Below are 15,342 nucleotides of genomic sequence, written 5' to 3' on the forward strand. Positions count from 1 at the left end.
AAACTGCATGCATGTGGATGATGTCATTAATAATGTCTTCACTTGCATGCATGCAGAATCTTTTCTTCTTTCTGTGTAGTTTTCTCACATAGGTGAATACACCTCGACGCGCTAATTATTGTGTCCGCCCTACTAAAAAACACACCGGCCCACTAATCCCTTTGGGTGGACGGACGCGCTAATTAGAAGGTGACAAATGCAGATTTGTCACCTCTAGCGACATATAACCGCGCCCATTTCCTTCTCTTTCCACATTAACTCTCATGCCACATCAATTTTTTCCATACATAACAGATATTTAATTAATGCTATAAAAAACATACCAATCACCGGGTAGAGGTTGGGACTGTCCTCAAAGAGGTTTAGATACTAAGACAACCGTTAAGGTACGCACTTTGTAATATAAATACTAGTCCTTTCAGGAGCGGATCCAGGTAACAGCCAAAGGGGGGCTGAGCTCTTCTTCTTCCTCTTCCCCCACCTGTTCTCTCCCATCTTCTTCTTCTCCCCTCACCTTTCTCCTCCCCTACCTCACCTTGCTCCAATGGAAACTGCCTGGGGGACTCCAACCCCCCTTTGGATCCACCACTGAGTCCTTCCAAGTTTCAAAACTTCACCAAACTGTATCATCTATTCGCTGCATACACTATAATAAAATTTGCATTGATATCCCAAGCCATAAAAATATAGTTTTAAAAAAACTCTTTACACTAACTGGATCTTAAACCCGTGCACAAGTTATTAGTGTTTTAATAGACCATAAAATTTGCGTGAAAACTTCCAGTTCCAATCGGATCAGATAGATCCGTGAATTAGGATTTACTCCTCCATCCCAAAATTGTAGAGTTTTAGTAATTTAGGAGCATGCGTTGGGATTTATTTTGCTATTTCATTTTATAATAAAGAATGTGAAAAATTTAGAAACACGTCCACTGGCTATTTGTTTCCATTGATATTTTACTCCTTTGTGAGAATTTATAGAATATCTTTTTTCTAGTAAGTATTGTCTGAGAATTAACATGAAGACTCAAAAAAGGTTACGAGCTCGTCCTAAAACCTAAGCATGCAACTAGTTTCTACTGTTCGTAAGACTTCTGAAATTACTTTCACCAGGTACCTCAGTCCTCACTGATTTGATTGGAGAGCTATGTATAGTAAAAAAAGAAAAAGTGTACTTTTCATCCCTGTATATTGCAAAAGTGTGATATTCATCTCTCATATTTTATTTGGTGCAAATCAACCCCTTAGCTAACTAAACCGGTGCATTAATCATTCACACCTTAGTTTAACAATTGTTTAGTACCAAGCAATGGCAGGTAATCATCTCACTAATCCCTGCTCAGCGTTGTAATATGCTGAGTTGAGGATATAGAGCATACAAAAATCAATAAATCCTCTAAATTGGCTGCTCCATAAAAATTTTATCGAAAAAATTAATGGAAGCAATTCATGCAGGGTGATTGACTCAACATTAGACGTGGCTAAACAATGACTAGTAAGATGATTACATGGCCTAAACTAATATTATATGACACTAAACCATTGTTAAAAAAGTAGGGATAATCAATGCATCGGTTCAGTTAGTTAAGGGGTTGATTTGCACCAAATGAAATATTATGGATGAATGTCACACATTTGCGGTACTTGAGGAATGAAAAATATTTTTTTATAAAAAAGTGTTGCAGGCAACCATAGCAGAGCTGGGAGCTCGAGCTCGGCCAAACGGGCCACTAGCTGCTGGGCCTACTGCTGGCCCAGTCGGGCGACATATGAACCAGTGCTACTTCGTCGCGGCCGCACCAACGGTGCCAACTGCCAACTCCAGGCATCGCCCTTTTTAGGCAAACGCGGAGCATCCGAACCCCTAGGAAGATGATCGCATTTGGACATGCCTATACTGTGCATTTGCTTGGTCTTCGGTACTGAGGGAATTAACGGATAAGTATCCAATACCATATCATATCATATGATACAACAGCGTACGGATAAAACTCTGGAGTTCTGAAACGGACAGAGATTGACACGTCTTCCAAACCTCTGTTGCGCGCCCAACGTGCTAGTGCAACTTATTCAGCTATAGGTGGCGTTGATGAAGCAAAGCGTAGCTACACTAGAATCACCAGCCGTCTCTACGCAGAGTGGAGCTGCTCACGGCGGGCCTTGTTGGCCGCGACGAGCCTGTCCCTGTCGGGCAGGGCCGCCTTCAACACGTCCACGGCGAGGATCCGGTCGAACCAGGCCTTCATCAGCGGCAGCTCCTCGTCGGTGACGATGCTAACGCCGCACACCTCCTCGACGACCGGCAGCCAGTGCGCGAACCACCCGACGACGATGTCGAGGTAGCCCACGGCGTCGCCGCCGAAGAACTTCTTCCCCTCCAGCGCCGTCTCTAGGGTCTTGAGGCACTGCTGCGCCTCCTGCGCCACCTTGCGCTGCTCCTCGCCGGTCGCGGTGAAGATCGGGTACAGAGCGGCGTTGCACTGGAGTAGAAGCAGGCACACATTTCAGTCCTCCCTCCCGTTAGACCACACCCTCTGCTCCTTGAGCTAACAGAGTCTAGTAGATCATGCAGCTGCAGGTTGCGTACCTTGTCTTCAGCGTACCTGGCCCAGAACCTGGCCTGAGCACGCTCGTAGGGGTCGGCCGGCATGATGGGGTGGCCGCCCTTCCAGGCCTCGTCGATGTACTCCACGATGATGGTGGACTCGGCGATGGGCTTGCCGTCGTGGACGAGCACAGGCACCTTCTTGGTCACCGGGTTGTAGCGGAGCAGGTCGGCGCTCTTGTTGGCCAGGTCCTCGTCGACGTACTCGTACTCCACGCCCTTGAGCCGGAGCGCCCACTCCACCCGGATCACCATCGGGCTCGCCCACATGCCGAACACCTTCACGCCCTTCTCTGCCATTGCTGGAGCTCCGCTCTTCTGCTGCTAGTGCTTCTGTTGTTGCAAGAGAGATGAAGAGATTTTGTCCCCTTATAGATCAGGATACCCTCCGAAGTCAACGGTTGGATTCCGGGTCATGGTTGGCCTTCCAAAGGAGTTATGGTATTATTTAAAAGTGAGTCACAACAGACAAGGACAGGAGGAGAGTGCCGGAAGATCTCTGGTCACTGAAGCATGAACTTTAACCCTGTCACATCAGATGTTCGAATGTTAATTAAGGACAGGAGGAGAGTGCCGGAAGATCTCTGGTCACTGAAGCATGAACTTTAACCCTGTCACATCAGATGTTCGAATGTTAATTAGGAAGACTAAACATGAGTTAATTACAAAACTAATTGTAGAATCCCTAGGCTAAATCGCGAGACGAATCCATTAAGTCTAATTAATCCATCATTAGCGAATGGTTACTGTAGCACCACATTGTCAAATCATGGACTAATTAGGCTTAATAGATTCGTCTCGCGATTTAGCCTTGTGGTTGTGCAATTAGTTTTGTAATTAGTCTATATTTAATACTCCTAATTAGTGTCAAATATCCGACGTGACAGGAGCTAAAATTTAACCTAGGGGAGCCAAACACCCCCTAAGAGAGGAAGATCTGGTCTGAGTCTCAGAGAAGCTTACTAAGAGAGGAAGGAGTCTCAGAGAAGCTTACTAAGAGAGGAAGGTCTGGTCAGAGACTCAGAGAAGCTTACTAAGAGCGTGGTGTACTTCCACAATACGTAATCCACAGATAAGCTTTATAGGAAAATTTTACTATATTGGGGAAAGGTCCGATTACGCTAAAACATAGTACTGAAACTGTTTGGATTGTGATTTGCGACGTTTTCTTGTTTAAACAATTATGTTCTAAAGTGTGGACAAGACTTGGCAAACTCAGCCATTTGATAATGTTACACTGACTTACACGAGGAAATTAGAGGAATAACGGTATGCACACTGCATCTTCCTGTCTCAACTCTCAAGTATGCTTGTTGCATTTCTCTATTTAGTATCCCTTGTCATGCTCCAAGCAGATCAAACAGCAGAGCATGGCAGTAGCTCACTTAAATACAACTGGCTCCTGATAGAATTTATTACCACAATACATCACGGAAGATGTGGATAGTTTCGCTTCATCAAGCCGTCATGGCAACCTTTACTGGAAGGATATATGGCATGTGCACATGCTACAATTACCGCGGGAATATCAGTACCAGAAATTCACCTCTTGCTGTCATCAGCAATATCTGCTCCGGGATACTCCATCAGCAATTACAGGTCCCGTAAGGCTTGAGCAACATTCCTTGAGATCCTTTCATGAATCGGTTCCTGCATCTTACAAAACATTGCTTCTAAGGATTTGTTTATCTGCTAAATTAGAAGCACACAAATATAGTCTTCTGTGTACCTGTGTTTCAGGGATCTCGAATTTTGCATTTGTGATTGTCTCGAACAGGAAAATGTACCTGCAGTGCATATTCAAGCAAACTCTTATTCAGCTAGAACAAAAATCATCCTTGCATGAGTTTCATGTTACATGTACATACTTAATGTGCATAAAGTTGTTGGTTGGACAGGATATAAGAATCAATGAAAAAACAAACTGAAATGGGACATGACAACAGGGGCTTATAGAAATAGGCATACCGCCAGGCTAGCTCACAGACCAGCTCCTCCGGAGCTTCTGGCAGAACCTAATTTTTTTCAGTGCATTGCACTCAACAGAATTAAGTTGGTTCATTATAGAAGAAAATTCTGTTAGTGGCTTTAAAAACTGAGTACAAAGAAAATATACCTTGTCTTCATATGGATTGCAGTTGTCCTTGAACCAAAGCCTTAAAAACTCCTGTGAGAATTAATTAATACATTCAGAAACCTCATCACTATAAATGAATTAAACTGTTTGAAAGGCATAAAGTGCATCAAGGATTCAAGATGATCACCCCATACTAGATGTGTATGACTCAAGGGTAGTTTACCTTGTCAACATTTTCAGGTTCAAGACCAGATTTGAATCTATCTTCATATGAATTAGCAATCCAATATCTGCTGGAGTCAGGAGTATGAACCTGCTTGTCAAAAAGAGGAGACCATTACTTTTATAAACATGCAATTCAGCATTTCAGTATCTCAGAAGTTATAATACACTTTTACTCAACATAATTTTAAAAATTTAAGAGACTACTTCGTAAAGAAAGTTTTCAACAGCATGAAGTGATCAATTGATTAAACAATTCCGCTTATATTTATTCATAGAACAGCTAGTTACTACCATCCGATTCCGTGGAATATGTTTCGCTGTTGCAAAATGGTAAACTCATACATAATCTGCTAGTTGCTGGGTATAATGAGCATAAGGTTTGCAGATAAGAAACATTTATAAAATCATGTCAGAATTACAACCTCATCAATCAGCACGATTGTCCCATCCGCTGTTTTTCCAAACTCATACTTTGTGTCAACTAGAATTAATCCATTCTCTAAGGCCACTTGCTGCAAATGGAAAAAAGGAAAGACAAAAGAGTATCAACAAGTTACACAATTGCAATGCAGCTTTAGCATAGAAGATCACCAAGTGGACTCATTATCTCAAAACAACTCTAATTCCAGTGCATATATGCAAAGATAACTACAGTCGTAATTTGTAAATACCTAAGTGGCAAGCTGCAGGGATTAAAACTAGAAGCATATCAAAGTAAAATCCGTAACGTTGCGAGTCCATTGTTCGTAGTGCTTGCCAGTAAAATTAAATTGGAATGCTACTGTATGGACCTGAAAATATCTCAACAGAAACAGAAGAAATAATAACTCACTACCTGTCCATATGCAAACAAGCTTAAGGCTTTGCTTCCTGCCTCATCAAAATCATCCTTTGACATCAGCCCTGATTTGATTATCTGCGGAATATAATGGCAAGGTAAGGGCCTCTTTGCATAACAAATAGAATCATTAGAAGCAGGTGATGCAGGCATGCAAAAGCATTCAGATGCCAAAAAAAATACTACCAATTCTCAGATGTTCATGTCCCAACTAAGTATAACCTATACAGCTGATAATAAGCTCAGAAATCAAACAAAGACTACCAGATTCCTCAATCCTGCCAAAATATTATAATAAGAATACCAAACAAAATGACATAACTATCTGACAAGCGACAGGCAGACAAATTAGTGTAACTTCTTGATTCTCCAGAATACGGGACCCAAACAGTAACTTCATCAGATCACAGAACATAGGGCCATCTATTGACCTATGGAATTGCAATGTTTGACTAATCTAAGAGCATTTCTTTATCCTTTTAGCATGTGATCTAGTGTTAGTAATAACTTACATGGGGTTATAACTCTTAGATTACAAGAGGAAATATATAAAAAGCAATAGAGAAGTTACTCAATTCATACCTCATCTGGAGTGACAGGGACATCATGATCTGCAGCTTTAGTTGTTGGTGTCAGTATATTCGCAGATAGCTTCTGATTCTTTACCATGCCTGGACCAGAGAGGCCAATTATCAGTCTAGAAAGAACAAAACAACTTCTAGTTTGATGATTATTGGTTAACATGTGGCATACCGTTAGGAAGAGCATTTCCACAATAGTTCCTGACACCCTTATTGTAAACTGTCCACAAAGATGTATCAGTGGTTCCTGTAACAAATCCCCTCACTGAAAATTAACATGAGAAGATAATATCAGTAATAAGAATGATAAACTAACAGATTAGCATAGAAAACAAACTTCTGCTTAATACAACTGCAAACTGGTAAGACAAAGATATATGCAACAAGCCTTAGGTCTCACCAACAAATTCAACTGGAAAAACTGTGCACCTTTTGGCAATTGTCACATTCTTATCAGGAGAAGACACTACTGCATTTGGAGTAATGTGACGGGTTCGATTGAACCACCAAAGGCTTGTCTCGTTAAGAACCTGAAATCATCCATATGACAGCATACTAAAACACATAATCATGGAACACAATTATTTCTAATCCCAAGTGCGCTCTGTTCCAGCTTCATTATGTTGGAACAGACTATGATACAACATAGAAATAAAGAGGTAGATCAAAGTTGGTAAAATTGTAGACCAGGATATGAACAGACTTGTATTATTTTCAAGTCAAAATCATTTGTGATTTTGGGCCATACTGTCAAAGAACTAATTTGAGTAGACTGATCGGTGCTTCTAATTCCATACACAGTAAATGTTTATTTACAAATTGCATTGAACAGAGTGCCCTTGAGTCTGAAGAACGGAGAAAGCAACTTCACCCTAGTAAATACTGCAGCTGCATCAAACAACACAAGCAGGACCAACACAAGGACAAGGAGCACCTGGCAACCCTTCAACAGTATGACAAATTCATGCAAATCTCGCAAATGGTTATTACTACTTATTAACACTAGTAGCTCTGAATAACGCGGAGATGAGGAGCATACCTGGCCTTTAAACGGGATGGAAGCAAGGACACGGTCGAACGCGCTCTGCCGGTCAGTGGTCACCAGCACCAGGTGCTCCCCGCTCTCGTACACGTCCCTCACCTTCGCACCAAACTCCAAAGATCACTCGCTGGAACCAATCGAGAAGAGAGTCGCAACACGACGACAGGCCAGCTGTTTGCTCACCTTGCCCTTGGCGGCGAGGCGGAGCCCCGGGACGGCGAGGTCGAGGCGGGTCTCCCCGAGGCAGTTCCCCATGGCGGCGCGCGCGGCGAGCAGGACGGCCTCGCGGTGGCCCGGGTCGGCGGCGAGGAGGGAGGGCGCCACCGCCGCCGCGCCTCTCCCGCCGGCCGCCGCGGCAAGGGGTGGGGCGCGGGGAGAAGAGGTGGACATGGAGATGTGGGGCAAGCGAGAAGGGTGCGGGGATGAAGGTGCCCGGAGGAGCGTTTTGGCCGGGGTCGCGACGCGGGCAGTCGAGGCGGCGGCGGGGGGCGGCGTGGAGGGGGACATGGGAAAGGCGCGGAGAGAAGCGGCTTTTTGCGGCGGGCGTGCCTGGGCTTTCGGCTGGTTGCTGTCTTTGCTGAGGGCTGCGGCGAGGGGTTTTGGTGCCGCCAGCCGCCCTGGTTGGGGAGTTGTATTGAGTGCCTGAGAAAGGATGCTGGAAGGCGCACATTCGCTTCGAGATTGCACCTTTGCGCTAACGGTTGATAGATGCCGTGACAGTTTTTCTTTTAGCATGAATATAGATGCCGGGACAGTTGATTAGCTATGTTACGAGAGAGGCAATTTCAAGCTAAAACATGGCAATAGAAATACTAGTAAAGACTAAAGAGGGGTACTTTCTTATAGATCATAACAGCAATGATACACTGAGGTATTGTTGCATTGGGTAAAAATATAAACAGATTTGCGGTGCACAGACTATCAATAAATTTTCTCTTCGGCGGAATATAAATCTCAATGGCATCGTGCCACCACATCCAGCTATCAACTGTCATTCACTAAGAGTTTGATACCTAATCAAGCTTCCAATGTGAGGTGACAAGTTATGCTTTAGAACTTTATGCTGACTACACATGTGTTGAGTCAATTTAGAGGAGGAGATATACTACTTCTCCGGTGAAAGAGGCATGAAATGAGTTAGAATGTTTAGCTATATGTCTATATAGGTTGAGCTTCTTGTGTTGGGATATGGAACTAGAAAGATGCATCTTTTCAGCCAACACATCAAGTACCACGAAGCCTTTGTTTTTATAGTTCCATATAACCAGTATTACATCTAATCCAAATCCAACCTAGTACATGGCTAAACATACTTTGTTCTTTTAATTCCATAAAATCAGTATTACATCTAATCCAAACCAACCTAGTACATGGCTAAACATACAAGCAGGTGTCACTCCAAAGTTGAACTTGAGTTCACTCCCATAAAAATGGCATGCATGATCATTAGTCATTCCATAATAATATTAGGTCTCGAATTCACACATTTTGTTAATTTAGCATTATTATATATATAGTAGCATAGCATTATGTGTGAGACAGACAAACTCTCTATTAATTGCATATTAGTGACTGTATTTTTGTGAAGGAACATGCACCTTTCCCGTGGAATGGGAATTGGTTTTCCTCCATTTCAAACAGTAAAAACCAAAAAACTTTTTCTAAGAAATCCATTCATTTACTTTTTCTATAAAAATTATTTAGCAAAGTGAATGGTCGGTCTTTAAACTTGTTGCGCTCTGTCATTTTGATCCCCATATTCTCAAAATGCATATTTGGCTCTCTAAATTTTGGTTCGGATGTCATTTAGGTTCATATACTATTAAGAATACAGATCTAGTCACCTAAACTTGGCTTCATGTATCATCTAGCTTCATATATTCTCTAAAGCATGACCATCCCAATTAAATTGATATTTTTTTATATATAGATATAATTTAATTATAATAAAATAAAATGAACATGTGTAGAGAATATTGATATGCCGAATTCAGAAAGCTGGATGATCTTTTACTTCGAAGGCAACATCTTAGTTTGCTAGATGCACATGACAACCGTGCTTTATTATTCTTGGAAGATTGTTCAAATTTAAATAACTCGTAGTTGCACTTACCAAACTAAAATTATTAGAAACTTATAAGCTCCGTAAATTATTATACGGATATTGGGGAAGCTAACGAGGTAATAAAGCAAGTCAGGAAATATGTCAATAGAAGTAATAGCTTATTTGAAAGTAGAAAATTTGATCTTATTATGTTCTATTGGGTTGACTACAATACATTTCAAGAATTTAGGACCTAAATGATAACAGAACTAAGTTTAAAGGGGGGTAATCCCAAATTTAAGAAACCGGATCTATATTTTAGAGTACGAGACATGCACTTTACACAAAATCCTTGATTCCAAACTCAAATCGCTCTGGCGTTGAGGCATGGAACTGGAGGATTGATCCAGACCTCGCAGGCTCGAACTCGACGGAACAACAGCGAACAGCGGTGCACTGTGGACACGCCGTGGCCCTCACCCTCACCCTTCGGTCATCACCTGCTGGCTGCTGTAGACGTCTCTGCCAAGCGGAAACAAATACGAGGCCTGACCAACTCCGTGCCAGTACGCCCACGTACCGCCCGTGAAACATACTCCGTACGTCGATACGTGCGTGAGCTCCAGTCCAGCCCGAGAAATTACTCGGATTCCGCGCCAGCGGGAGCCGCCGACAATTCCAGCGCCGAACGCCCCGAACCCGAACTGCTATCCGTGAGTCCGGCGGTCAAGAGAACTGGGAAGAAACCCAGAGGCCCCTGGCAAATCGCTGCCGGCGGCCAGCTCAGGCGACGTCAAGCTCGTCCCGTCGCCGACTAGCCGTCGCCCCAACAGCAAACGCAACGCCCAGAGCAGGAACCGTCGCGTCGCGTCAAGTCGCGTGACTTTCCCGCAGGCCGCAGCGCCAGATCTCCCCCGCCCCGCCCGACTAGGGCCTACGCCCGACACCATCACGCTGCCCGGTTCCGCCCGTACGCTGCAAGCGCACGCGGCGCCCCTCCCAAAAAGCCGTGCCTTCTCCCGTGCTCCGCCCACGGCCCCACCCCACGTCCCCCACTCCCCACTCCCGATCTGCCGACTCGACTCCTCGAGCGCCCGAGCCGGCCCGACGACGCCACACGACACGAGTCCAAGAGGACCAGCCAACTCCCACCACCGTCCCCTCCCCTCTCATCTCTCCCATTCTCCTCCCTTTTCCTCTCGTCCCCTCTTCCCCTCCTCGAGCCCCTCGCTCCCAATCCCCCCCATCTCGCAGACTCGCACCACCAAGGCACCAACCTTCCCCGATCCAGCGCCGCACTTCCCCCCACCCTCATGACACGCAAGAGGCGTAAGCACGCCGCCGCCGCCGCCTAGGGTTCCCGATCCTCCTCTCGCATGGATTCGCTGCCGCGGAAGCGGAAGGGCGCGCGCGCCGCGTGCTCGCTGGCCGGATCCCTCCACGAGGCCCCCGCCGCCGCCGCCACCGCTCGCAAGCGCACCTGCCGCGAGCCCAAGCCGCGGCCCGAGAAGAAGAAGCTCTCCTCCGGCGGCGGCGACGAGGCGGCCTCCGCCTCGGCCCGGGGTGGCGTGGTGATGACGGCGCCGCCGGCCAGCGGGCGGGCGGCGCCCGACAGCCCCGGCCGCGGGCTGAAGCGGAAGCTGGGCTGCATCGAGTCCGCCACGCGGATGGGGCGGAAGAAGCGGCTCGACAGCGAGTACGAGCTCGGCGCCGAGATCGGGCAGGGCAAGTTCGGTTCCGTCCGGATCTGCCGCGCCAGGGCGGGGGGCGAGGAGTTCGCCTGCAAGGCGCTTGCCAAGAACGGCGAGGAGACGGTCCACCGCGAGGTGGAGATCATGCAGCACCTCTCGGGCCACCCGGGCGTCGTCACGCTCAAGGCCGTCTTCGAGGACGCCGACCAGTTCTACCTCGTCATGGAGCTATGCGGCGGCGGGAGGCTGCTCGACGAGATCGCCAGGGAGGGGAAGTTCTCTGAGCAGCGGGCTGCCATTGTGATCAAAGATCTCATGGCGGTGCTCAAGTACTGCCACGAGATGGGTGTCGTGCACAGGGACATTAAGCCGGAGAATATTTTGCTCACCAAGGCAGGGAAGATGAAGCTCGCTGATTTCGGACTTGCTGCGCGTGTCACTAATGGTAAATTTTATGCAATATTGCTAGCTTTCAGTTTGAATCTCAACAAGATGGTATTGGTTACATTGTTATAACAGTGAATTCCGACAATGTAGTATCAATCAGGAATTTAGCTGTACTGTTTATATATTTCAGAAATATTTCCATGTTACTTGGGGTTATTGTTGGGTAATAAGGCTTAGGTTTCCAGAATTCCACTTGATGTGCACACTCATCACTCATCTATGTTTCACCATGGCTGCTAGCACTTTTGCAGGTTGCCCATATATGTGGAGGTTGCCCATATATGTGGCCTTGAGTACCAGCTAGTGTGATGTGGATAAGTTGGGAGTCAACTAATTTATACGTTTATGGCCTAGGAACCTAAGTGAGCCATGTAGCTCTGGTCTTCCTGGCTTGGTTGTGATGAGGTCACATCTCTGGAGTCTCCCTTAAGTTGGCGGCAGTCGATATCTGGTCTCAGTGGTCTGTTTTATTTCCCATCTGAGTTCTAACTGACAATTGATGTGATGTTTTGCGTCGTGTACATTACTCCATAAGAAGAAATGTTCTCAATACGTGCTCAGAGAAATGAGCGCAAGCTGTGTTTTTGGAGTCATGAGTTCACAACAAGTGTTCATTCACGTGTCATCTCCTCTATCTAGGTATGATAAGATAATTGAGACCTGGTGCTAGGAAATCTTCATATTGAGTTTCTGTTTGCTTGCATGGAATGTCAAGGTTAAAAGATTACATTGATGCACAAGACAATGATCTACGAGTCTACGACACCCTAATGTGCTAAGAAGTGTACTTTGCTAGCTTGGGTCTCATTGTCTAGTTATGTAACTAACTAGTTAGAGTAACTAAAAGATATCAGCTCCATCACTTGTCTAGTAAGTACCTGGTTAGTTTGTCGGGTACTTATGTTTTGGCTGCTTCGCTATATGTGCCGTGCTGCATAATAATGTGTTATGCTGTGTTTTTGGAGTCATGGACTGGTAGCAGGTGGCATCATTGTATCATCCATCTTGTTAGGCATGCCAAGAGAATTGATGCCTGGTGCTAACTGATGCTAATTAATGAATTTTTATTTGGGAGTGCTAGTGCTGCTTCTGGTTGTTGGCACAGAAAATTGGATTTGATGTCCTGAACTTGCACCAGTTCACAAGATGATTATTAAGTAATATTAGTTAATGTTTTATTATGCCACTCCAAGTCAAAGTGTGTTCTGTCAGAAGACAAGCATGGTCTTCCTAGTAATACCATATGCTGTCGTGTTTCATGTTCCAAATGCGGTTTAGTCGCTTAGAAATCAGTGCAGCTTTTGAATGGAGTTATATAATCTATGATTTGGAGTTGTATGGCAACATGGGCATTAGTTCCTGAAAGTAGCTACTTATATTTCATTATTTTGACATTTGTAGGGTACCAATGTATTTTAGCAAATCTGCATTGTTTAATTTTTGCTTCAAAATGTTTTGGCTACACACTTGTAGCCAGCACGGATTTGGTTCAAATACCTGGATCGAAAATAGCCCAAGCTGCAAGCTTACATCTATGCATGTAAAAACATTCTAATGAGATTTTCTGGATAAACTTAAGGTTTATTCTGTCTGGCTAGAAGGGATTTGTTATTTCTATCACTCTGCCAGCAGTAACCGATCCTAATTCCTAAGAGAAACATTTGAGCATTGAAAGTGTTTCTATTTCTTTTCCTGTTATACAGTAGTGTTTCTATTTTTTATTCTTCATCTCCTTATTGGCAAAATGCCATCTATGGAGTGTTTTACATGCATGTTTTTGTGGTTGTGCCTGTAGAACACTAGCTAATGTTTGGTGCATTAAACAGGTCAGAAATTGTCTGGCATAGCTGGGAGCCCAGCATATGTGGCACCTGAAGTTCTTTCTGGAAGCTATTCTGAGAAAGTTGATATATGGGGTGCTGGTGTGCTACTGCATGTACTACTGCTTGGCTCACTTCCATTTCAAGGAGGCTCTCTGGACGCCGTCTTTGAGTCTATAAAGATGGTTGAACTTGATTTCAGCAGTAGTCCATGGGAATCAATATCAGGTCTCGGAAAGGATCTTATTGGTCGAATGTTGAATCGAGATGTCTCTTCTAGATTGACTGCTGATGAAGTCCTTAGTAAGTTCAAGCTTCAAAGAGTGCCTTGCTTTATGTTTTGAGGATGTCTTTACTTACTGATGCCTATTTCAGGTCACCCATGGGTCCTGTTTTACACGGAATGCCCCCTGAAGGTGGTAACTGCTAATTTGTGTGTCACTAACAAGATTATAGCACCCATAATTCCACGGGGCAGACTTAGGTCAGAATGTGAGTCATTGTCAGACTTAAGCCAGAGTTCAGAGGAGCAGGATGAATGTGGCATAGTTGACGCACTGACAGCAGCAATAACCCGTGTTAGAATATCAGAGCCGAAGAGAAGTCGGCTCTGTAGCCCTGCTCTTCAGCAGGAATGCTCTTCAAACTTGAAGAGCAATCTGTGCACGGCTTTCTGACCTGACCCAGTGTATAGCTCCAGATCGCAACGGTGTGTCCATTTTTCTCGCTGAGATTGTTTTACAATGGCTCCACTGGCTGGTGTAGAGCTGAGGATAATAACTCGGGTTTTTCGGCAAAGCAACAAGCGGTTGGTATGTAGGTTTTCTTCAGTAAATACTGTTGAACCCGATGGTAGCCATTGCTGTAAATTTTGTAAATAGCATGATCCCTCCACCTAGCTGTGCGGCTGTGCCTTGGTTGCTAATTTATGTTGTCAGAACTGTTTCAAGCAATGTTCATAATTCATAAGCGTGCTGTTTTCCAATATGATCTTTGGCATGCGCTATAATGAACAATTGATCTGATGCACCTCAGTCAGATGAAATATGCAAAATTTCTTTTAACATGATCTCTGGCATCCGTCATAATGGGCTGCCTATCATTAACTTAGTACGGTCCAGTCGTGCGTGGATATCAATTCTTCGTATCCAATTATCCATAAGCAATTTTTTCTGAGACAATAAGCAAACTGTAGTTGTCTTCGGCCCATGCCGCCCGCGATCTTTTCCAAGTGAACCTGGGCCTGTTGGGCCTCCTAAATGGTCGTACTTCCGTTACGGAATGACACCAAGCCCAGCAGAGTCGAGTAATTAGCTCACAACCACCGCAGCTGCACGCCCACCCTGCACCTGTCTGTCGGTCTAGTGAGCACGCTGAGCGACCGGAGATCCGTTCTATTTGGCGAATCTTGTCCAGAACTTCGGATTCGAAACTTTTGTTGGAGTCGATTTAGGATTCATTTGGTGGCTGGGTCGAGCGCTGGCCGGCCGTCGGGCCTGCTCCCGCTACATATAGGCAGCTACAGGGTTCGGGGGAACCACCTTGTTTAGTCTGAAGATTACGAGGTCGAGATCCCCGGGACTTTCAATTAGATCGCGGGCGATGGTATCTCGGAAGCGGGCGGCGACCGCGGTGGAGCAGGATGATATTGATATCGGATGCAGCTTCCTGCACGAACTGTCCGGCGAGGAGCAACTGCCACCTCGAGCGCAAGCGCAAGAGAAGAAATTGCTGGATAAAGGCATTCGCTGCGCACGGAAGAGTAAGACCCCCTTTAGCACGGCTCATTTCAACTTTAGCTTCATCTATTTTACGCAAATCGAGATACTGTAGCGTGAAGCTGTTTTGCAAGCCGAGATTAAAATAAACTAGAAGCTGGGTGAAACCAGTTTTTTTTAGCTTCACCGACTTTAACTTCACCGGTGAAGCCATTTTGGGATGAGCCGTGCTAAAGGCGCTTAAGTCACCCCTA

At 45.1% G+C, this 15,342-nt stretch overlaps 3 protein-coding genes across 6 annotated transcripts; 1 reads left to right on the forward strand and 2 right to left on the reverse strand.

Moving 5' to 3' along the window:
• Nucleotides 1-1,923: 1,923 nt before the first annotated feature.
• On the reverse strand, nucleotides 1,924-3,141 carry LOC101756971 (glutathione transferase GST 23). The gene is made up of 2 exons (XM_004957030.4): nucleotides 2,588-3,141; nucleotides 1,924-2,480 (listed from the first exon to the last, which is right to left on the reverse strand). The coding sequence occupies exons 1-2, from the start codon at nucleotides 2,903-2,905 to the stop codon at nucleotides 2,130-2,132; spliced, it is 669 nt and encodes a 222-aa protein (XP_004957087.1). The 5' UTR covers nucleotides 2,906-3,141; the 3' UTR covers nucleotides 1,924-2,129.
• A 593-nt stretch (nucleotides 3,142-3,734) lies between these two features.
• On the reverse strand, nucleotides 3,735-7,971 carry LOC101757372 (phosphoribosylaminoimidazole-succinocarboxamide synthase, chloroplastic). 4 transcript variants are annotated; one of them, XM_004957031.3, is made up of 12 exons: nucleotides 7,552-7,969; nucleotides 7,366-7,467; nucleotides 6,727-6,856; nucleotides 6,499-6,591; nucleotides 6,328-6,416; nucleotides 5,743-5,823; nucleotides 5,330-5,419; nucleotides 4,906-4,995; nucleotides 4,722-4,772; nucleotides 4,574-4,620; nucleotides 4,335-4,392; nucleotides 3,735-4,261 (listed from the first exon to the last, which is right to left on the reverse strand). In XM_004957031.3, exons 1-12 carry the CDS (start codon nucleotides 7,873-7,875, stop codon nucleotides 4,199-4,201), a joined length of 1,218 nt encoding a protein of 405 aa, XP_004957088.1. In that variant the 5' UTR covers nucleotides 7,876-7,969; the 3' UTR covers nucleotides 3,735-4,198. The 4 variants fall into 4 exon arrangements, with proteins under 4 accessions (XP_004957088.1, XP_004957089.1, XP_004957090.1 ...); XM_004957032.4 differs by having other exon boundaries at nucleotides 3,735-4,255; nucleotides 7,552-7,967; XM_004957033.4 differs by lacking the exon at nucleotides 4,574-4,620 and having other exon boundaries at nucleotides 7,552-7,971.
• A 2,591-nt stretch (nucleotides 7,972-10,562) lies between these two features.
• On the forward strand, nucleotides 10,563-14,399 carry LOC101758313 (serine/threonine-protein kinase PEPKR2). The gene is made up of 3 exons (XM_004957034.4): nucleotides 10,563-11,548; nucleotides 13,377-13,673; nucleotides 13,746-14,399. The coding sequence occupies exons 1-3, from the start codon at nucleotides 10,789-10,791 to the stop codon at nucleotides 14,045-14,047; spliced, it is 1,359 nt and encodes a 452-aa protein (XP_004957091.1). The 5' UTR covers nucleotides 10,563-10,788; the 3' UTR covers nucleotides 14,048-14,399.
• Nucleotides 14,400-15,342: the final 943 nt, after the last annotated feature.

The sequence above is a fragment of the Setaria italica genome, chromosome II, assembly GCF_000263155.2.
Source record: "Setaria italica strain Yugu1 chromosome II, Setaria_italica_v2.0, whole genome shotgun sequence".
Classification (NCBI taxonomy): Eukaryota; Viridiplantae; Streptophyta; class Magnoliopsida; order Poales; family Poaceae; genus Setaria; species Setaria italica.